The following is a 24069-nucleotide window of genomic DNA, read 5'->3' as shown; positions in this document are numbered from 1 at the left end:
TATTACGGATGTCACTTCACGGTGAAAAGTTGTCACTTGTCGTCACGGTGAAGTGATTCCCATTTGATTTGGCTCTTATTCTGAGTATCACTTGCTTATCACCGTATAGTGACACCCGTAATGTAAGTTCAGGAGCAAGAGATTGTTTAATTTCTCAACGAACGAAACATCAATATCGCCATCATCACCGAAACGCACTTGAAGCTTGAGATTAACGTCTTCCTTTCCGATGTTCGGCTTGTCAGGCTGGATCGAACCAACTGTGGGGGAGGAGGAGTGGCCATCGCTCTAAGGAGCAATACCGACTGCCGGCTGGCTGAAGATAATCGAAGCCTTAGGGGTGGAAGTTTCTACTCCTGTCTGCCCCAAACAAGTCAACATTAGAGACGGGTCGGCAGCAGACCAATTGACTCGAGTGGGCAATATTCTCAGGCGGAACAAGTATGTTTCTAAAACATCTGCCATGGCATTGTTAGACGTTGAAAAAGCGTTCGATCATGTCTGGTATGATAGCCTCGTGTACAAACTAAAACGATACGGTCTTCAAATCTTCCTCGTGAAGATCATCCAAAATTACCTCTCAGACAGGATATTCTCAATGACATCACTTCTGATGCCTTCAACATTGGCTCCGATATTCCGGCTCTCATAGATGGTGAAACGTTGTCTCTGTTTGTAGTCTACAAGGGAAGGTCATCGGAGCTCTTACTGCCAAACTTCAGAGAGGGGTTTGGATGTCCTGTCTGAGTATTTCAACTACTGGAAGATCCATATCAACCCAGGTCATCATGTTTCCACATTTCCCATTGCCAAGAGTTGTTCCGTCTGAAAAAAAAATAAGATCTGGTGGAATGGTTCAAAGAGGTTGTGTACCTCGGACTAACACAGACAGCAAGCATCTTTTCAGGGAGTAGATTGACAAAACTAAATCCAAGTGCATCATCTTGATCAGATCACTGTATCCGCTTATCAATAGGAATTCCACCTTATCCCTGAAAATAAGTTTGCTGTCTATAGACAACTAATCCTACCTGTTATTAAGTATGGTATGCCTGGGTGAACAACAAGATCCTTAGGATGATCCTAAGCAGTCTCCCGCAGACTCGAAATTCTGATATCCACCTCCTGGCTGGGATTCAGACATTAGATGAACGGAGAGCATTCATCCTGGAAAGGTTCAGAGACACCTGTCCGAGATCAGATCATCAGAGCATACGTGATCTAACACGTTAGGTTAAGTTATACTCGATATAGTTATAGTCGCAGTGGTTCAATTGTTATACAAGCATGGTATGGAAAAATGTCCGTGCAGAGAGAGTGGGATGGTCTAAATCCTCTCAAAAACAGTCCACAAAGAATGTGGACAGCCCCTAAGGTGACCACAGCTTTTTGCAATCTGAAGAGAGCGTCGAAAGAGTTTTTTATAATGGATTAAATTGCACCTGAGAGGCACCTGTTTTGACTTTTTAAGACCTTCCTGTGGCAGTATGTTCCGAGGAACAGGGTTTTCTCTAAAATCATTACAACTTTCAGCTAGTTTGATTATACGATAACATTCTTCAGTCAAAGCTTACACTTCAAAAAATAGATTGGCAAGACGGCTGATTCTAACTCGTCACTTATCCTAAAGATAAACCGTTTGCATTAATCGGCTACGTATAATACACTTCTTCGTTGTTCGATCCTTAAACGCTATTATACATACAATCAGGTTGCTGCACTGCTCATCGTACTACAATTTCACGCACTGTACAGTTGTGATGCTTTTGATCAACGGAATGATACTGTTTCGATTCCAGCGGGGGAAGACTCTAATCTCACTAAGCTTAAATTCGATTCTTTTTTTTTTAAATTTCGATCCTTTAAATTTTGATTCCTTACTCTGAGCTCCACTCAGAACTAAACAAAAAAAAATACTAACTTAGTAAACTGTGATGATACGAGCATTATACGTTTGCGTGTTTTTTTTTTTATTTTGCTGTCACTTGGTTGTCTTTCCAAAACTAGTAATAAGTTATACACTTAAGACTAATCCCTAAACATTAGAACCGCATGGGTGCAATAATAATACAAATAGCGAGCCGGCTACTACTTTACAACAAAACCGAGGGGAAAATATTACAATCAATTACAGTCTCGTGTTCGGAATTCTCCGTTCCTTTGCAATAACAAACACAAACAAAAAATCCGCACTTCTTCAGCAAGTCAAACAGAGCATCCGCTTCCAGAGGGGTCGCTTTCGGTTGAACTCCCGGGTCTGCAGGACATCCCAGATGGCCGCATCGAACACTTCCTTGACTCGTTCCTAATGAGGAGAAACAGAGATAGAGAGAGAGATAAATATTAATCACCGAGTGTTTACTTTGATCACCGATGCGAGAGGAGGAAACAAACCCAAACAAATCAAAGCAACCGGGTCGTTGACATGTGCTGTTTTTGCTTGCAATCATCGCTTACTCGAAACACGAACTGTCAGCAAACGAGTATCGGCAGAAAATAACCGTTTTGCAAATTCGTGACCAGTGTCATTTGTTCGGCTGTCAGTGCCTTCTCGCGATTTCCCCGTTACCGCTTGCCGAGATGTTTGTTTGCTTGCTACTTTTCGGTGGAGAAGGAGGAGAAGCTCGTCTCACCTTCCTTTTCCCTCCAGATTAGCCACCGCCATTCGTCCCATGGCGCATACCTTGTTTCCTGTGACCTTGTCAATCAATATTTGAGTAATGTGACATGCTGGAGTTCAAGTTCAGTTCAGTCTGGTCGTGAATCATATTCAAGTTACCGACGACGACAACGATAGAACAACAATTCACCGGCCAAAAGTTGTTTACCGAAAAAAAGCATACACCCAGAAGATTAACCCACGGAGATTTGTCCGGTAAGATTACCTGTTTCCGTTCTGCGTTGGTCGTGTATTTGGATTTCGACGCCAAAGTAAACAACTTTATCAACCGCATCAAACGCCACTCGCGTGAGCGTTTGTCATTCAGATTTATCACTACAGAAAGTAGGCAGGTAGGTGAGGCACGGTGACTGGGAGTGTGAGGAGGAAATTAGCTTGTGCGTGTTTTTCGGAAATTTGCGGGGATAATCTCAGTTACCGTCGTCATTAGCATTGCGAAAAATGTTCAAGACATAATCAAACAACCGAGCAGGCGGGAGTTTTGACGTGCACGGCCATTGAATCTGACTCAAATTCGCTAATGCGATCAACCAAAATTTGAGTTCAGTTAACCCATAATCGCATAAAGTGCAGGAACTCAGCGATAAGTAAATTTGGCTCATGGTTTCCTGTGGCAAACTCCGAAAATTTTCCGGAAAATGAGGAAAATTTACGAAAATTTTTATCAGTCTACGAGTAGTACCAACAGAGTGAGAGAATCCGATCTATACTTTAGGCAAATTTATTCATTGATAAGTACTTGCAATTTTTGCAATTTATGAGTAAACTGAACTCAAATTTAGGTTGGTTGATCTCATTGGCCGTGTAGGTGAGTAAAATTTTCCTCGTTATTGACAACTTTGTCAAGCAGTGTTGGCGTGACTTTCTACCAGCGATTTCACAAAACTGGTCCGACTAATTTCTATTTTTTATGAAACGCGCAAATGTTGGCTACTTTTCTCGTGGTTCTAGAAGCAAAAATCTCAAAATAATGTTTTATTTCTAGGTTCGAGTGGTAGTAAACATCATTTTTTAACTGCTCGAGTCTAAATTCTAGTACTACACTATGCTTGTTTTGATTCGCTATGAGAGTTTGACAGATAAAATTAGAGGTTCGTGGATTTTCCTATGTTTCGAGGGGTGCATCGATTAGCTTGGGACCGAAGATAGTCCCAGAGCTGAGCCAAAACGTTGATCACGTTTCGTCGGGACCTTCTGGTCTTAGAGTTACCTCTATGGTGTTACCATAGAGGTAACTCTAAGACTAGTAGCTCCCGAAGAAACGTGCTCAACTTTTTGGCTCAGCTCTGGTACTATCTAATGCATGTTTTTTTCTATATCTTTATTAAGGAGACTTTCAGCCCTGGGCAACGCATATGTACCTCAATACCCCCTCGAATACCCCTAAACAACCCAATTGGCGATAATATTTTGTTACATCTGAACATATTCCGAACTTGTTCCAGAGATTCCCAGGGGCATCCGGAACAAGTTCGGAACATGTCCTGAAGTGACCAAATGTGGTTCTAAAAAATAACGATGAATGGATTAGTCACTGCTTCCTAATGCTGTTTGATGTGTCGTATAACCGGTTTTGGTATCCTTCAAGTTCTAGCCGCTATACGATAGATGAGGAGATTAAAGTATAGAGTTGATAGTTCCGTTAGAGTACGACAGTGTGAAAATTGTATATAGAGAGTAGAAAGCGATCCAGGACAACTTTGAGTACCTTCCTCAAAGTTGTCCTTGCTCGCTTTCTACTCTCTATATACAATTTTTACACTGTCGTACTCTAACGGAACTATCAACTCTATACTTTCATCTCCTCATCTATCGTTTAAAATTGCCACTTTAAGTCTGTTATTTGAAATATAGCATCTTCAACTATGTCCCTGTTCCCTGTAGATGTTCTCCACATCTTCCTGTAGACTTTTTCAATATCTTCTTGTGGTCATCTTTCGGGTCTTTCCGTGAACTCTCAAGATCTTCCTGTGGATTTCCTTCAGATCTCTCAGTGCACTTCCTTCAGATTATCCAGTGTACTTCCTCCACATCTTTCTGAGTACTTGTTCCTGTGGACTTCATCCAGGTCTTCTTCCAAATTTTCCCTCAGACTACCTCCAGATCTTCATGTGGACTTCTTCCAAATCTTCCTATGGACTTCCTCCAGATCTCTCTGTAGACTTCCTCCAAATCTTCATGTGGACTTTCTTCAGTTCTTCCTGTTGACTTACTCCAGATCTTTCAGTGGACTTCCTCCAGATCCTCTTGTGAACTTTCCTCAGACGTTCATGCGGATTTCCTAAGATCTTACTGTGGACAGAATTTTGTAAGATGATGCATGAAGTTTTTGTAGGATATTATAACTAAATAGAGCTGGAATAAGGGCGTAACAGCTTTTGTAAACAATGACTTCTCTCGATGAATTCTAGGAATACAAGGCACGACCACGCAAACCAACATTACCGTCGGGTAGGAGAAGTCTTACCCTACCTGATGGTGATGTTGATTTGCGTGAGCGAGCCTTGACTTTCAAGACATCATCGAAAGAAGTCATTGTTTACAAAAGCTATTATGCCCTAATTCCAGCTCTATCTTTAATATTAGCTACAACTTTTGTGAAAATCTTTAATCTGTATCTCTTATGCATGACGAACTAGAGCGGGCAGAATTTGGTGTTTGTTTGTAGGTGAATTTAATTTACATTCACTGAAAAATAATGATCAACAAAATAAAGCCAAAATAGTACCTGCAATTCGCTGTATGGAATGTTTTGCTGCCATGACATAATCATTCGAGTGTTCAGCAATGTATACAACATTTTTGCTTCTAACACCAGCAAGCTGCCTGTTGTTCCAGACCTTGAATGATTGACATCGGCGTTTAGCTAACTTCATATTTTTGACATCAAGTGGTTTGTTTACATGGACGGGACATGAATAGAAATTGAATTTGAACATTTAAATAAATATATAATTTTGTTTTATAGAAAAACAGTTTTTGGAAGAACACTGTCAAATAATACATCTTCCAATCATATTGATTAACAAACTTTAAACCATTTCAATCGACTAACAGACAAAAGTAAACAAACCACCGGTTGTCAAACCGATGATCACGAGTTTATCGCATTCATTCGTGACTTTAGCACAGGTTAGCACCGATGAATTCCAGTTCATGAACTGACAAGAACACACTATAAAATGGCGGTAATGGGGCTGTTCTAGTAGGGTGCAGACAAGGGAACTCTCGGATAACGGCAATTAATAAATCTTACTTAACCAACGAGTTCTTTATTTAGTCCGCTCAAGTACGCGTCGTCGGTTCAACTGATTTATACTCTCTCATCAGAAACTCATCATATTTAAGTTAATGCAGAGGGGCGTGACACTTTGGTAACTTTGAATTATCACAACATCTTCCCTCTTTTGCAAAACAAACGCAACAGATTTAAGAAACAATGAAATCTCTATACTTAGCTGGCATTCTGATTTCTCTCTTCGGACGGCCCCGACTCATGGAATAGAACTGACATTCACAACATCGGACGTCTTATCGGTGCACGGTTCATCCTCATCTACGTTGCTGGTGTGAAATGGTTCATCGGTCAGAACGGCTGTCTCCGCTCTTGATGTTTGTGGAAGATCTACAGGCACTGTTGATGATTTGCTTGTTTCCACCATTGGAGATCCAATCGATGCAAAAGAAACTGCAGGTTCTTTGCCAGGCTTAACGTTTACAGCATCCCGACAACAATCCCGATCACTAAGTTGATTACTGACGAACCCCGGAGACCAGACCTTAGATGATTGTGGCCGTGCTTGAACGTACACTGGCGATCCAATTTCTAAAGCTGGCAGTTGACGTGAGTGCTTATCGTAATTGTACTTGATCTTTTGACGATTCTTCCTGATTGCTTCTGGAACGCCTTCCACGCCTTTCTGCAATAGATTTGTTGCCGGAATTGGTATTCCACAACGGGTACTGCGTGAGAACAATCTGGATGCAGGACTAGTTCCGATATTGTTGGGTGTGTTTCTCCAAAGTTGTATTACGAACCAAAGATCCTGTCCTGACTCACTCGCTTTACGGATAAGCTGTTTGGCGATTTTTACAGCGGCTTCCGCCTTACCGTTGGCCTGTTGGTGGTGTGGCGCAGACGTAGAATGTTGAATAGTTTTGCAAACTGAGTCATCTCCTCGTTTACAAAGTTAGTTGCATTATCGGTAACTACCAACTGAGGCGTCCCGTGACAAGCAAAGTTTCGCTTACACGCATCTATAACAGAAGTCGGTGTCAAGTCCTTTATCAGATCCAACTCGAAATAATCTGAATAGTGATCAACAGTCACTAAAAAGTTTCGTTGCTTTCCTTTGTCGTCCATCAACACCAATTGAAACGGGTAGATCGGTACGGCGTGGCTCTTCATCGGTGGGCTTTGCTGGGATGCTCCAAATTTGGCGCATATTGAACATTCTTGGACTCATTCCCGGCCAGAACACGTTGGTTCTAGCCAATCGCAATGTGGACTCAATGCCGGTGTGACTGGTGTGCAACTTTTCAATCAACGAACGATGAAGCTTTGACGGGATAACGATTCGATCACCTCGAAAAACCAATCCACTTTGAGTAGCGAGCTCATGACGATGTTTGTAGAAGGGTTTTACAGGAGCTGGAACTTGATCCACTTTTTCCGGCCATCCATGATTGATGTACAGCAGAATTGTTTGTAAGGCACTGTCGCTTGCAGTGTGCTCAATAATCTCATTAATGCGATCGTCCGAAATACTTAGATAACTGCTTAGATCGATGTTTTCTACTTCGCCGAAGACTCTGTATATGTTCATTTTCCTGTAGTCTTTCAAATCATTCTGTGTATCGGGTGCTCGTGAGATGGCATCAGCTAGAACGTTATCTTTACCGGATACAAACTGGAGCTGGACGTTGTACCTTTGCAGATTTAGTAGCATGTGCTGCAACCGCTTCGGAGCCTTGAGAATCGGTTTCTGGAAGACGTTTATTAGTGGTTTATGATCTGTCTTCACAACTACCCTCAGGTTTCCGATGATTATTTGATCAAACCGGATACAAGCGAATAGCACCGCTAGAAGTTCTTTCTCTATCTGAGCGTAGTTTTTTTTTCCGTTTGTGTCAGTGTTCGCGATGCATAACCGATGATCCTGTTGTCCTGGTATACTGCTACTCCGAGCCCGAAATAACTAGCATCACACTCAATCCAAAGGGGTTCCTTCACATCGTAATACTGAAGGGTTTTGACGTCGAATTCCTTTTGTTCAACGGAACTCCATATCCACTGAACTTTTTCGGATATCAGCTTGCGTAGTGTGTGGAGATTTGCGCTAAGGTTAGGAAGAAATCTGCTAAGATAATTCACCATTCTTACGAACCGCATAAGGTCCTTCCGGTTTGCTGGAGCTGGATAGTTTTTAATAACTGATATCTTCGACTCATCGGCCTGAAGGCCCCTATCGGTAAGGACATGTCCAAAGAACCTAACTGACGGTCTACATAACACGAGTTTCGAACGATTAAGCTTTATATTGCACTGCTTAAGACGTTCAAAGAGTTTCTCCAGACAACGGTTGTGATCCTGCATCGCCTTTTCCAAGGTTTCACCGCATCCAAAAATCAGCAAATCGTCCGCAAGACATTCTACTCCATCCAAATCTCCGATCGCCTCGCGCAACTTTAACTGGAAGATCTCCGGAGCCGATGATATTCCGAATGGCAGCCTTATCAAGCGGTATCTGCCAAAGGGAGTCCAGAAGGTGGTTAGGAGGCTGCTGGCATCATCAAGAACACCTTTCCAGAACCCTTTCCTTGCATCCACCGTTGAAAATACGAACCGTTTTACCACAGACAAACAGACGTAACTCTTCATGCTGGATCATCGTTTGCACATTAAACGATTGGTTTCAACGTTATCGTTTCCGTGAACTACTCGCCGCAACACTGGCATCTAATCACTTTGACGTTTCTATATATTCACTTTATCTTGCATGCAACATTGTTTGCGAATCAGCGAGCAAGCTTGTTTTCCGCGAAATTTCATTACTTTTTTTTTTCCTTTGATTTGTTTTTTCCGTCGATCTTGTTTTCCGTGCTGAGCACCAATGCTACCGACGTGCCAGAAAGGCAGCTCCCACACCTGGACCCTACCTATCGACCCATCAACTCATGAACCGGGGACCAACGGCTTTACTTCCCATCCGAAGGAAGGCGTGATCAGAGATGTTATGCCTCAGTACATCCCGGCGGCGCCGACTGGGATTGAACCCAGGCCTGCTAGGGTGAGAGGTAATCACGCTTACCACTACACCACCGGCGCCTTTAGATTTCATTACTGAAGTTCTATGTTTAGCGGTACTATGTTATGAAGATAATTTTATTCAAAGAGTTACGTTTGTTTGTCTGTGGTTTAACGTATCAACGCTTGTATAAAAAAAAAACAATTCATCAAAAGGCTAGAGGTATTCCACTAAGACGCCCATATTCATCAGGTTAGAGGAAGAAGTTAATTAAAATGAACTTAGCGTTGAGAAAAAGTAGGTTCGAACAAATCACCGCATATTCCAGATGTTTCTGCTTCTGGCATAGCTCTTAAATACAAGCATTGCCATATTTTAGTGTTACAGGGCTGTTAACCATCACTAATGTCAAAAATAGTAATTTTAGTGACCATGTTGAAGAAATAAGTGACTAAATAGTGACTTATAGTTGAAAAAATAGTGACTAAAAAGTGACCCTAAATTTAATTAAAAGTAAATTTTATTGAACACCCTTAGAAATTTCTGAGAAGAACAACTCCTGTGAAGTTCAAAGGAAAATTCCAAGAGCATTCTGAGGATAATTTCATAAAGTTTGTGGTAGAAAACAAATTCGTAGCATAAGTTCTTTGATTTTTTTTTAAACTAAAAGAAGGATCACAGTTAAATCTGAGAATAACTCCAGGACATCTTCAACGGAATTCGGAAAATGAATTCAGTTTGCCAAATAAATTATGAGAAAAAATCTAAGGAATAGAATAGAAATACCAATGAATTCTTAGGATACTTTCAATCCGAGTAGAATTCCAACGGAAAGAGTGAGATTCAAAAGGAAATCTGAAATGAATTCAATTGATATTCTGAAAATCTTTCCAAAGGGTGTCTTATTGTGGAGAATTTCAAGGTAATTTCGAGGTAAACTAAAAGAAAATTAAATTCGGAGGACCAGGCTTCATCGAAATTTCCATTGAATATGGAATGGACTATTCTGAGAACTTCCCAAATTTTTCCTGAAGTTAATGAATCTGCCTTGAAGTTCTTTTGTAGTTTGAGAAACTAGCCTGGCGCTCACAATACTACTCATCAAATTTTTAAACTTCCCTGGACTTTATTAGATAGGACTTCCTAAAGTGCCTTAATTTTTCTAACGATCATGAATCTCTTCTAAAGGTTTAACAATTCGCTGAAGTTCTCTAAATTCTTTAAACTTTATATGACTTCTCTTATGTTAACGGTACTGCTCTGAGGTTCTCTGTTCTTTTCTGGAATTCTCAAAACTTGTTACCGTTGCGACGTAATATCCCAACTTGCTTGCCGAATAAAAAACTATTCGTATTAAAATTTCAATTATTTATTGTTAAATGTCTCATTTTTATGTGTATATGTCTAAAAATAAATATGATAGTTAATATAAACTTCTTGTTAGGAATATACAAGTTACCTGCACACTCTACAAGTTAAAATGTTATATATATACATGCATAATAAAAGCAAGAACAAAGTTTGTTAAAATACACATTTAGTACACACAACAACACGTTAAAATTGCTGCAGGGGACGGTTATTGGATTGTCGCGGGTGGATATAGGACGAATAAAAAGGAAGGAACAGAAAAAGGAGAAGAAGAAATGAAGGGCTAGCTACTGGGACTGGAGCAACAATCGAGGTTTTTTTCCAAAGTACCACGGAAGTGAACAGATCATCGTGCAAAGTTAAGGAGACGAAACTAGAACCTCGTGAGCGATTGTGGCCGTTTTTCCCCAGACACCCACGGAACTAAAGGGGTTAGTCTGTACCGCGCTTATCCTGAAGTTTATCGGCTTGTGTTTTGTCGCCAATCAGGACGCGAAGACCCACGCTAGCTCCCAGTGTTACTCCCTTGTGGACCAAATCTCGGCAATCCAAGCCGGCCCTCGAGTTTTGAGGTTAAACCGACGACGCTCATCCCGACATCGCGTGTTGTTTCCCTGTGTGAGCCACGCCCGAAGGTAACCCTGGCCGTAGCCCGAACCACGGTCAATCACACGGACTGGTTCCCTGAGCGCACCCAACCAGACGACGGCGCCCAGTATCATCACGGTCCCCCCCGACCACTCGCCCGCGACCACGTGTCCCCTCAGCAGCCGGCCGGCCAACCATTACACACCCAACCCACTGTAAGTGTTAATTAAGAAATAAAAAGGATTAAAGTGAATTTGTGTGTCGTTTAATCTATGAAAGATTGGACTCTTGGATAGCGATTCCATGACAAAAGCCGACCCTGAGAGTGAGAGGCCTCAAGCTCGAGCTAGCCAGTAAAAAGAGGCGGATGTAGCCCACCCCAGACGACCTCCGTGGCTAGACCAGAGGTTAGGGGAACCTTTAGACTAGCCCTTCTGGCTAGGCAGTAACAAACTGCTCTAACATTTTTGCAGTTTTCATGAAGCTTGTTGTACTGCGCTGAATTTAATTTTACCGTCCTTGAAATGTTTAAGCTTCAAGGAAGTTCTGAACTTATGCAAAGATCTCAGTTAAATTCTTAACGTATCTGAAGTTATATGAAAATCTGGTAACTGCTTTAAATGTCCCACTAATTTTCTGACTAATGGCTGACCTCTCCCTGAAATTCCTCCAATTTTCGGAGCTTTCTAAACTTCTTTCAAATGCTCCTGCATTTTGCTAAAGTTCATAAAAATTCCTGCAGTTCGCGGATCTCCATAGATTTATATGAAGTTCTCGAAATGTTTCTGAAGACCACTGTCCTTCTGTGAAGTTTTCGAAGTTTTTCAAAATTTATGGAACTTTTGTGCTCCTGCAGTTTTTTATGGAATTAGAACGAAATAATTAATATAGTTTTATGATTTCCACTGAATTTCTCATGATTTTTCTGGAGTTCATGAAACTTCCATTAAATTATCGACACTAATTTAAAACTTCTTCAATAATCTAGACTTTTCTGGTGTTATTAAAACTACCTAAACGATTATTGAATTTCTTTAAAGTTCTCTAGACAGCCCTGAATTAATCAGTATATTTTAAGAACCTGCTATTTTACTGAAATTAATTATGTTTCTATAATTTTCCTTAAGTATTCTAACTATTAAGAACGTTCACTTATTTGCCCTGAACTATGCTTACCTGAGAATCTCTAAATTTGTATAAAAATTCGGCAAATTTTCTGATATATACATATATTCAAAATTACCTGACGTTTTTGGATGAATCAAAAAATTCTTGGAATACCCCATAATTCCACGGAATTCCTTGTAAGTCGCTGTAAATTTGCTTAAGTTAATGGGATTATTCTAAAGGTATCTGATCGCCCTCGAAGTGCTCGGAACATCGCTGAAACTGAATGAAACTATCTAAATTCTAAGTTCTCTGGAGTTTCTTGAAGATATTTATCGCTGCTTACTAAAAGTTCTCACATTTTTTTAGATTTATGGAACTTAGCTAAATTTTCGTATTTTTTAAAGTTCTTGATATCTCCATGATATAACACCCTTAAAATACTTTCACGTTTTTCGGATGTTCATATAATTTTTATCACGTTCTAGAAGTTCTATCGGAGCTTTGCTGAAGTTTCCGGAAATTTCTTAAGGTTTCTACTTTGGTTCGCGTGTAAAGGCCCAAACGCAATATGAACGGAAGCGGAACGGAAACGGAAAGTTTGACAGTTCTCGTCTTCCGCTGGCCTACGCACGTTTGTTGAGAATTATAAGATCGGAAAAGGCAACCTTCCTCTGATTCTCAGCTTACCTTCTTATGCGAGGACGTTTCGATGTATTTGGCTCCAATCTTCCGCGCAAAGTCCCACGCCGCCGACACCGGAACGGGCTTCTCTCCTTGGATCTGAAACAAACACAATGAGAAAATATCCCCCAGTTAGTCACCAAAAATCCACACTCACGATTCGGATCCACCCTTCCACCTCGCTCACTCACCTGCAACTTGAGTGCGGTGCTCCGATCGTTCCGCAAGTCGGACTGCGTCCCGACCAGCACCACCGACCCGTACCGCAGTTTGGAGATTTCCGGCGCCCACTTGGACGCGAGCGACCGGAACGACTCGGGCTGGACGACGGAGAAGCACAGCAGGAACACATCGGTACCGGGGTAGCACAGCTGCCGCAGCGGGTCCAGCACGTCCTGTCCGGCCGTGTCGCACAGCGTCACGCAAATCGGCCGCCCATCCACGCTGACGTCCACTGAAATTGATGAAGAAACAGAAGGTGTTTGTAAATAATCTGTTACTGGGTTGCCAACCAAAGAATAATTATTTTAAAAAATTAAATTTAATTTAAATAGAAATCTGGATGATTTCTACACGCTATTTCAAAACTACCCTAATTTGAGTAGGATCCACTCCGATGGGTCAAAACTAGACCTACCCAAAAATGGGAAAACAAAGTTGGGAGTGATTCAGGTCAATGTTGTCCATTTGTCAACTTGTTATTCCCAACTTAGTTTACCGATTTTTGGGTAGGTTCAGTTTAGCTCAAATTTGAGTAGTTTCGAAATAGGTTGTATGTTAATTTGCGGTGGCAAGCTTTTCTAGGCTTCTTTTTCGGATTTTGATAGATTTTTTTTCGAAATAGTGCTGGCATCCCTGGTGTGGACTGCTTTGTAATCAAATGCGATGTTGCGATTCTTTTTCCATCACAAATTACGTCAAGCCGCAACGCGGCTGAAAATTCTGGGTCATAACAAGAGCGTGGCCGATTTGGCCGATATCACTGGATTAAAAGCATACGGCCGGAACTGTCAAATAGTGCGCGCCCAGAGTTGATATCTTAATTATGGAAATTTTCCAAGCGATTATCTCTCGCTCTCTCTTTCTCTCTCTCTATGCCTGGCAGCGCAGGTCCGGTTCGAATGTGTGTGTCCCTAGCTTTGGATATCGACTCGGATCGAGAAGAGGATGAAGACACCCCGGTCCAATAGAGGGGTCAAACGGTGTCGATATTGTTGTGCAGTGGAAAATCGTTTATGGAAATAATACACTCCGACGGACGACCCTCGAAGCTATCATCATCATCACCATCATATTCTGGTTGTCGTAAGCTAGCCAGCTACATTATAGCTCTAGAGTCTAGAGAAGAGAGGGGATAATCCTCATGCATATGGATGGCATTAATGAAGTACCGGATTCGATGAACATATTCCATGTTCCATTTCCACCCGGGTGGCAGGCTGGCGACGAGGAGGGGCACTCCAATCGATTCTTCCGATGCATATTGTTAGTAGGGAAAGATGCGAGTAATTATCGAAACTGAGATGTTATGGTTTTTCTGGTTATAAACATGGCTCATGGGTTGCGTCGGTCGGTCGGTCGATCGATCGACGTTGTGGTCCTCTGCATATGGGATGCGAGGCAAACCGAGCGAGCGGAGATGGGTCGTTAAGAGATTAAACTGTTTCTGATTTCTGACCGGGTTCTTGCATAGGAGGATACGGCTACGGGTTTCCAATGGAGTTGAAAAAGCTTTTCTGTTGTTGTATAAGCTGTGCGCCAATGAATATGCAAATTGTTGACACTTTAAGATAGAGCGATAGCGAGAAAGGTGTTTAACGGAGCTTGTGAATGACATTGTTCTGATAGGATTTTATGGGCTTTGAAAGTTTCGGCTTTTGAATTTCTTGAACTTCAACAGCCTATTTGCATAAAAAAGGTATTTTAAAATGCATAATATGGCCCTCTCAGAAAAGGGAACTGACACGAGGGCATTGCACTATTGAATTCCGTTGTAAAATTTCAGTGTAAAATATAATGCATTCCAAACAAATTGGTTTAAGTGTGATGGGAAAGGAGTGTCAAAATGGAACACATTGTTAAGCAGTTTTGGTGACACTTTATCTGACGAGGTGATTTATCTAACTAGACGATGTAGTTGAATTGATAGTGTAACTCAAGATCTCGACTAAATAGAAGGTTGATATCTTCGACCAAATGGTTCAGGTTGAAATGCTTTATCAGATGGTGGGTAATTCAGTTGGGAGTTTTTTCATCAGGTGGCATTGCAAATATGTCATGCTAACAATAACTGAAGAGCTTTACTCATTAATTGAATTTAGCCTTTAACATTATTTGGACAAAATCGACGAGTTTTATTGAATTTGTCAAAGCCCAACATCCCAACAAAATTTAAGTATTTAGCAGAGCTAGTAAATATCACGGCCGTCATGTGACAATGAGAAAACAGGTCCTCTTATTATCACGAGACGAAACGACCGATCATTAGCTTTCTTGTCATTTTCCATGAGAATAATTATTATGCGGTTTTGACATTGATGACAACTGATTTAGATGAATTTAAGCAAGTACAATCATCTTTTGCTCGTTGAGCTAAAGGGTGATACGGTCAAAATTTGGTCAAGGGAAAACGCGTGTAAATCGGTGAAATCGTTTATTTAAAAAATCAAATTAAATTTCTTTTTCAAGTTCAATTAGTATAAAATTCAGGAAAAATATTCAGTTAGGCTTCCGCTTTTCCAAATCTGAATTGCCGGGCCTTACGCTTGACCCCTGCCATCAGATTTTGTACAGCCACCTTGTCCACCTTCTTCGCCGCAGAAAGCCAGTTTGCCTTGAACTGCTGCTCGCCCTTAGCAGTTTTTTTGGTCTTCTTTAGGTTCCGCTTGACAATAGCCCAGTATTTCTCAATTGGGCGGAGCTCTGGCGTGTTGGGAGGGTTCTTGTCCTTGGGAACCACCTGCACGTTGTTGGCGGCGTACCACTCCATGGCCTTTTTACCGTAATGGCAAGATGCCAAATCCGGCCAAAACAGTACGGAACAACCGTGTTTCCTCAGGAAAGGCAGCAGACGTTTATTCAAACACTCTTTCACGTAAATTTCTTGGTTGACAGTCCCGGAAGCTATGAAAATGCTGCTTTTCAAGCCACAGGTACAGATGGCTTGCCAAACCAGATACTTCTTTGCGAACTTTGACAGTTTCATGTGCTTGAAAACATCTGCTACCTTTCCCCTTCCTTTTGCCGTATAAAACTCCTGTCCCGGAAGCTGCTTGTAGTCGGCTTTGACGTAGGTTTCGTCGTCCATTACCACGCAGTCAAACTTCGTCAGCATCGTCGTGTACAGCCTCCGGGATCGCGCTTTGGCCGTCGTATTTTGTTTATCATCGCGATTTGGAGTCACTACCTTCTTGTAAGTCGATAGTCCGGCTCGTTTTTTGACTCGATGCACGGTTGTAGACGATACACCCAGCTTATTTGCGGCATCTCGGAGAGAGAGGTTAGGGTTTCGCTTGAAACTACCGGCAACTTTCTTTGTCGTCTCAGCGGCTTCCGGTTTTCGATTTTCCCCCGATCCAGACTTCCTGGCTGTCGACAAACGTTCCCCAAACACTTTAATTACATTTGTAACGGTTGATTTGGCAACTTTTAGCGATTTTGCCAACTTTGCGTGCGAGTAGCTCGGATTTTCGCGATGCGCGAGCAAAATTTTGATACGCTGCTCTTCTTGCTTGGACGACATTTTGACAACTGAAGAGTGAATTCCAAAATCAAAATAGGAGCAACATTCTACACACACACACCTTCAAAATGAGGGGTGTTCAGGTTTTTTAAATGCAAAATTGAAAGAAATACGTCAAGTTGATATTGACCAAATTTTGACCGTATCACCCTTTAAGCCGCTAAACCATAGCTCAGTTAGTGAAAGGCTCTCGTTAGTTGAACTGAGTTGTCAAGCTGAAAATGGGTTGAGGGATACACCGATTGATACTTATCATCACAATCCTTGAGGGTACTTGTTCATCCATGAGCCCCTCGAAAATGAATCAGCACTGTCAGAAATTACGTTCGCCTTCGATTTAGGTAGGCCCATCTAACGGGAGCCCAACTAAAACGTAGCCCATTTAAAGATAGCCCAACGAGCGAAATTCGACTGTAATCGTATGTAATCGGTAGAGTGCATATATTTTTTAGATTTCCTCGGTGCAAGCAGTGCACAGTGGTCCAGAATGCAGATTTAGGTGGAATGATATGTTTTGAGCCTGAAGTTTCAACTTTAGACTAAAAGTTTCTTCTACAAAGTTGTTCCGTATAGTTAGGCCCTCATTTTTATGAGAATGAATTCTAGGGTGGTTCCTATTATCATTAAAATCAAAAATCTAACTTTTTTGTTTGAATAAATTCAGGTATACATTATTCGGCAAAGTTATAGCTGAGCTAATTTCAAACAACTTTCTCATGAAAGTCATCTTCTAGAGACTTTTAAAACTCTTTAAGACGAATGTTTTATAGCTGGACAAGTTGCCCGTATCTCTTCTAATATGAATATGAATAAATTCAAATTGATTTTATACGAGTTCAAAAAATAACATACCTCCCTATTTTTCATATTATTGAGAATAACGTACGCCCTTTCAAATGCCGTAATAATTTTTTTTTTGCCCCAACCAGAGATATTAACATTTGAAAAGTGCATATTTTTAGTATAAAAACGTCAATAACTCTTGATAGGCGAAAGATATTGACAAGCTTTGTGCAGCATAAATTTGCGCCTTCTTAAGATCTAAAAGTTATTTCAAAACACCTTTGCTGAGAAATTCGAAATAAGAAAACTAGAGCAAAACAACTGTTTTTTAAAGAGCCACCCTAACTCAATTCAAGAAAATAGCTCTAAATCGGCCAATTTAAGAGATACTAAAAAGTTATTTTCAACAAAGTTGCTTGAATCAGCTCAGCTATAACTTTGCGGTAGAATGTATACCCTAATTTATTCAAACAAAAAAGTTAGATTTTTGATTTTAATGATAAAAGGAACCACACTAGAATTCATTGTCATAAAAATGAGGGCCTAGCTATAAGAAACAACTTTGTAAAAGAGAATTTTAGTCTAAAGTTGCAATTTCAGGCTCAAAACATATCATTCCACCTAGAGATGAACTAGCCTAAGGCTAAAAATCTCTTAAATGGAGAATTAAAAAAAAAATATCATTCCACCTAAATCTGCATTCTGGACCACTGCAGTGTTGGCAGTTTTGCAGTGTTGGCAAAATTTATCAATTAATTGATATTTTTCCACTCTCATATGCTCTCAATATCACGCCTAATATTGGAACAAAATATCGCGCTTGATATTGATTTTACTAGCTCCTTTGATATTGCGAGACTATTCACAACGTGCAAGGACCAAGTTGAGAATTGACTCAACACAAAAATGATTCCGTTGCACATCGTTTTCTTAGAAAGAGAAGGTCTAGTTTGCTATCTCTTTTAACTATTCATCGATGGCAGACACGAAGTGGCTACTGCCATCCATTATGGAAGTTTCGGTTGTGTTCGGATGTAAAGCAAAAATCACGAAACTCAATCTCACCACAGTTTGTAGAGATTTGCAGCTGGGGAGCAGCGTTGCCAGTATTCCAGATTTATCTGGATTTTCCAGATTTTTAGTCGTCTTGCCAGATACATAAATATGTTCCAGATTTTCCCAGATTGTTTAACCATGTTGCTTTAAAAATATCACTGCAATTGATTTACCCTCTAAAAAATCCAAACTCACTCATTTAATTATTAAAGGCCATCAACGTTGGACATTATTGGATTTTTAAGGTAATTCTGAAAAAAAAATCACAGTGAAGTGTGAGGTGAATTCCTTGTGAAATCAAAGGAGAACTTCAAGCTAATTCTGAGTAGTGTTCCACCCATCTTTTTGGGCTTCGTGGTCGTTCAGGCGTATTGTGAGTGCCACGAAGTGAGGGTTCGATTCCCGCTCCAGCCGGTGCAAATTTTGGCAACCTGAAAATTTCCCTACTGGTCCACTGAGTGTGATGTGTTGTCCGTTGTCTAGTGTTAAATGTTCAGTCTGTGCAACCTCTGGTTGAAGACGGTGTCAATTGTCTCGTCAAGTCTGATGACAATTGCATGGAAATTTTGTGAATATAGGAAATACAATCCGGAAGAGAAATCATAGAAAAAAATTTAGGATGAAACTTAAAGACTAGGCTGATTGTTAGAAAAATTTGAATGGAAGTCTGTCCAATGTTTCTATGGAGATTCATTTTAATAAAATTTTAAGACATTTTAACGGAATTATGCGTAATTTCTGGGAGACTTCCAAGGCCATTTTGGCAAAGTACTTGAGTACTTAGGAAATACTGAAGAGGATTTCAAAATAATTCGAACCTTACCTACAAAGCAGTTCAAAAGGATTTACGTGAAGAGTGTGTCGGTCATTCTGAAGAGTGCACCAAGGAAATTATTAAAAATATTGGACACAAAATTATGCCAATTCTTCGGAATTATTAGCAGTTTGAGGGAATTGTGGAATTGGAGAGTAATTTATAAGAGATTACAAGAAGTAATGCTATGAACTGGGAATATGGGACCCAGGAAAAATAGAAATTCTGGAATTTATAATCATTTCAAGATCCTGATGCTATCAGACTTTCATTATAGTAATATAATAAAATTATTCTTTGGCCTAAAATTATTCGTAATGGTCATGCAAATAGTGGAGTTACCCGTAGTTTAGCTAAACTTTGTGTGAGTACCACCAACAATCAATACGAAACTAACGATTTTAAATTGGCTCACCACTTTAGTAGCCTATTGGTCCCAAGCAAACGATTAACGTACCCTATTCTAGTTGAAATTCTATTACTACACTATGTTTGTTTTGATTCGCTATGAAAGTTTGACAGATAACATCAGGGGTGTGTGGATTCATGCAGAACATGCAGGGGTGAGTGAAATAGCTTGGGACTGCTTGGGACCGTTGTTCTGGTACTGAGTGAGCCAAAAATAATAATGATTTTCTTCGGGACCCAGTGGTCTTAGAGTTACCTCTATGGTACCACGATGTAAGGCTTTGATTTCCACTTCAACCAGGTGAATTTTGCTTCAAAATAAAATTGCCTACAGGTCTATAGGGAGTTGTGCGTTGTAAGATGTGAAGAATAAAATTGTAAATCTGATGAACCTCAGAACCTACAATCTTTATATTCTGGTACTGCGTCAAATAGTAAGGACTACATCGACTATTATCTAAAAAAAATCCATCCCATCAAATTTCCTTGATTCTTTGCTTCTCATTCTTTTTAAAAAAGTTAAAGTTTGAAAAACAATTCTAACCATATTTTCTGCTGTTTTAACTCAATTTTTGAAATGCTGCGTAATGGATATTTGAACTTTTTGGGCACACCGTGTCAATACTTTTCAAATTTTGGATCATTTTAGCAATGCTTACAAGTTATTTGCTTTATTTAATTTATTTAAACATTTAATTTATAACCATTCTAGTACTTTAAATAAATTCCAGACTATCATACTGACCTATTTTACGAGAGATTGGCACATTACTTTGCATTATGTTAAAAAGATGATTTTTTGGAGCATTCCAGATGTTTCCAGATTTTATATTTTACCTGTTCCAGATTTTTCTGAAAATGACCTGGCAACGCTGCTGGGGAGTTTTGTTAGCTTGATATTCTGAGCTGCGATACCACAGCTTGCAAAATCAACCGCAGTTGTTTACTTGTTGATTTTTGTCTTCTAAAATCAAGCGTGATCTTGGGCGTTGGTGAGATTTGATTTTTTGATATTTTCCCAACACTGGGTGCAAGTAACTTTAATAACAAGGCATGAGCTAGTAATCACGATAATCACATCACTGTCACGTTCTGTGATGACAAAAAAAAATCGATGAGATTTTGAAGAAAATCTCTGTTATCGCTTACTCATCCGATGATAGTGACTCTGTATCTCTGTAAATATCGCGTGAGATCTTTCATTGAAAATGACATTTGCCAACCCTGGTATTTAGGTACCATCACTTCTTCAATTCTTAACATTTATTGACGTCACCGATTCAAGAGCTCCGACCATCTTCAAGTTCCGTTAGTTCCGATGCAAGCAGCAGGCTAACATCAACAACAGTTGGTTGAAAGGGCGAACTAAGATGAAGAAACTCATTTCGATCCAGTTCTGGTCCCGTGCATTTCTCCTCTTGCCTTATAAACCGTTCCCGATAAAAAAAATGAGACCAATCGAACCATCGACGACAGTTCCATCATCATCATCATCGGCATCATCGGCATCGTTATAACCATCAGCTGGTCGGCCAGTTGTTGCTGGCCCTTGTACGGACGGGTAGAGTGCCCTTACATGGCAACGTGGTCTCCGGGGGTCTCCGGACAGGTTCGGAAAACCAGTTTCTGTTTTTCTTTTAAATCGTCGTCCCATTCAATTCGGACGGAACAGATGTCTCGCAAAAGCCACAAATTTCATTTATCGCATGGAACTCAGATATCCATCGTTCGGGGGGGGGACTTTCGCTGCTGCTTTTACGATCATTGTACAGGATTAGATATGGTCTTTGCTTTCTGTCGGATTGTTTTGCCGTCAGCAGCAGCAGCAGGTGTCAATTATGGGGCGATTTTCCCACGATGACGACCCCCATTTTGCGCCCACGAGACGTTTTGGGCCCAAATGGGCTGGCCATTGTGAAGGTGAAATTGGGTTTCCAAATCGACGTGGCTGCCAAGAAATTGAATGGCAGGAAATATGGATGGAAGTGGGATATCACACGGATCCATTTCCCATCGCTTTCAGTGGACGGCCTTTCATAATTTTGTGTCATTTGTGTGCCGCATTAAGGCGTCTCCTATCGGTTTGGGGTTATCTCAATTGTGACAGCGCTTTTTCTGTGGGGAGGGATCGGCATTTGAGATTGACTTGTCGTCCAGCGATTTCTCACGAGATTTCGATGCTACATTCAGGCATACGCCAATCTCAAGATAAGAAACAAAAAAATGCTGTGAGGAATTACTTTCGAGAATAAAATTATCAAAAATTAAATGAAATTCAGCAGGGTTTTATTCCAAAAATAACGTTTTCTGAAAACAAGTCATCAGAGCCGTACTAATACACTGTACCAAACCACCGTCCTCTGTTTGAATGAAACCTCAGACCATTCAAATCGAAACATCTAAATCGCCTTTTCGAATGATAGCTGCAACCGAATGACGGTTGTTTTGAAGTTAGATGATTTTCCACTTGAATTCAGGATGAACATTGTTATGAAAAGGGATAGGTCTTCAGTTTGAATGCGTAATGCTCTCTGAAGAATGATAGTCATCTTAAATTGAAATTCGTTTGGTATTGGTTCAGCCCCTTAACGCAAATCATTCAAATCAATGATGTAAATAATTCTATCGAACGTCATTTGCTGCTCTTAGAAGACAAACGAGGTGGAAGCATAACCATCGCTATCAGAGGTGGTACGAACATTGGTAATGTGGTGTTTACACTTAAGCTAATGAGCTCGCTGCTAGCAAAAACGCTCACCAGCATAATGTAAACAGGGCATCAGCGTGTACCAGTATGAAATTTCAGGAGCAACTGCAATTCGTGCTAGTTGGCGAGTACACTAGCGCGAGTAAATCCGCACAGATGTAAACACCCCATAAAGCGTGGAAACCGTAAATTGTCTATTTCGTGGTGGAGGAGGTTTCCTCTACCAACAATAAATTTTTATATCCATGAAGGTTGGCTGTTCATGGCTAATCAATATGGAAATATAAACAATTGAATTAATATTCTAATCTAAAGCATTTCCAAGTCATCCTGTTGTTTTACAGCCAATTTTCAAATAAATATCATCCTTTATTTGGAGGACAGTCATACGGATGCTCATCAGCTGATGACGAATTCAACCATAAGGAAATCATCCGAAATTCGAACGCATATTGTAAAAGGGCTCGAGCAATACAATAATCAGTCGATGTATTGCGGGTGTTTTCGTTCAGTGTAGGACATTTTCATTTCGTTAATAACTTGGGTATAGAACCATTTATTGTCATGTTTGTCATATTGGAAGATAGATAATAGCTTCTTTCATCGATTTGTGTGCTGAAAATAGCTGGGAATGTCTTAACATGGACGTGAGGATGCAAAAAGAAAAATGACGAAGAGAATCTGTGAATGTTACTTAGAAGCTAATGCGATGTTCAGCTTGAAATGAGTTGCCATCAGAGGGAGATTGAATGCAATTTTGGCGTTTAGTGGGAATTGCATCTTCCTATGAAAAATTTCCGAGTGTCAAATTTACGGTTTTATTTTTTCTTGGCCTTTTCTAATTTTAGTGCAAGAAAGTGAAAGTGATCGGTTGGAAACGCATTCCAAAGTGTTTTCGTTTATCATAATCGATGATTCTGATTGGAAGCAGGTGCAAGAGCTTATATGAAGATCCGAAGGAATGTTATGAAATGTTTAGCTAGAATTAAGAGATGCAACAGTCTTTCAAGTATTGGCTTCACTTGCAAACCATCGTTCATTTGGTGAGTTCGTTCCAGGTTATTTGTTTACTTGTTTCGATACCATCTATCAGTTTTCTACAATTTTGTCTTGGACATCTTTTCAAAGAGTCACGTTCATGCTGTAATTTGTCGAGCTAACGCATGTCCTGTGCACAGGTCCAATAGAAAGATAGGCAGATTTTCGGAGTTTTGAATTTGTTAGATGTTGTAGTGGAGATTTGTGTTGTTGGATGCCAAAGGAGATTGGAGGGCTGGTGTTTGACCCATAGAGCCTGTCAATTTCCATTTCAGAGTGCCGCAGTCGGCGGTTTTATGATTCGTGAGCGCTCGCGATTCGTAGAATCGTTGATTGTGACTGCAAGTGGATTTGGTTTTGTGTGTCGGACGCTTGCTTTTTGGCCTCTTCTTGTGTCTAATATGTGCAGAGTATCATTATAACGTCTAATGGTTTTGAGATTCCTGGTTGCGTGAAATATATTTGTAAGAATATATTTTTGAGATTTAAGTAGTCACGTTTTGTTTGTAGTTTATATTTTATTTCTTTCATGTAATCATCGTAAATAATAGTTATTCAATAATAGATAGTTCATCCATATATTCGTACTTTGACGCGAAGCGCTGCGGATTATGAGATGCTCGATGACCCTGGACGGATCGATTTTGCTTACTGAGCAGAAAATCATGGATTTAACCCCAAGCTCTTCCACAGCACAATGAATCATCATTTGTATATTTGATATTGAACATTAACCTCGGAAACTATTTGCATATCAAGCGAAAACGTAGTCCTGTATTGTCGCGAAGCGTTATGGTTCTGAGATGCTCGATGACCCTGGAGGGATCGTTTTTGATTGCTGAG

The 24069-nt window shown here is 40.3% G+C and overlaps 1 protein-coding gene across 1 annotated transcript in view; it reads right to left on the bottom strand.

The window, feature by feature from the left end:
- Window positions 1-1534: 1534 nt before the first annotated feature.
- Window positions 1535-24069, bottom strand: part of RhoU — a 171149-nt gene continuing 148614 nt past the window's right edge. Inside the window, exons 5-7 of the mRNA XM_065216494.1 lie at window positions 12870-13132; window positions 12685-12777; window positions 1535-2305 (exon numbers count right to left, since the gene is read on the bottom strand). Of these exons, the coding sequence (XP_065072566.1) occupies window positions 2198-2305; window positions 12685-12777; window positions 12870-13132 (464 nt within the window). The 3' untranslated portion in view covers window positions 1535-2197. The remainder of the gene's footprint in view (window positions 2306-12684; window positions 12778-12869; window positions 13133-24069) is intronic.

This window comes from Ochlerotatus camptorhynchus, unplaced genomic scaffold (genome assembly GCF_037179485.1).
Source record: "Ochlerotatus camptorhynchus isolate MF236.1 unplaced genomic scaffold, CSIRO-AGI_Acam_v1.1 ptg000063l, whole genome shotgun sequence".
In the NCBI taxonomy this organism is placed as follows: domain Eukaryota; kingdom Metazoa; phylum Arthropoda; class Insecta; order Diptera; family Culicidae; genus Ochlerotatus; species Ochlerotatus camptorhynchus.
Note: the sequence above shows the minus strand (reverse complement) of the source record. Positions and strands in the feature narration are given on the sequence as shown.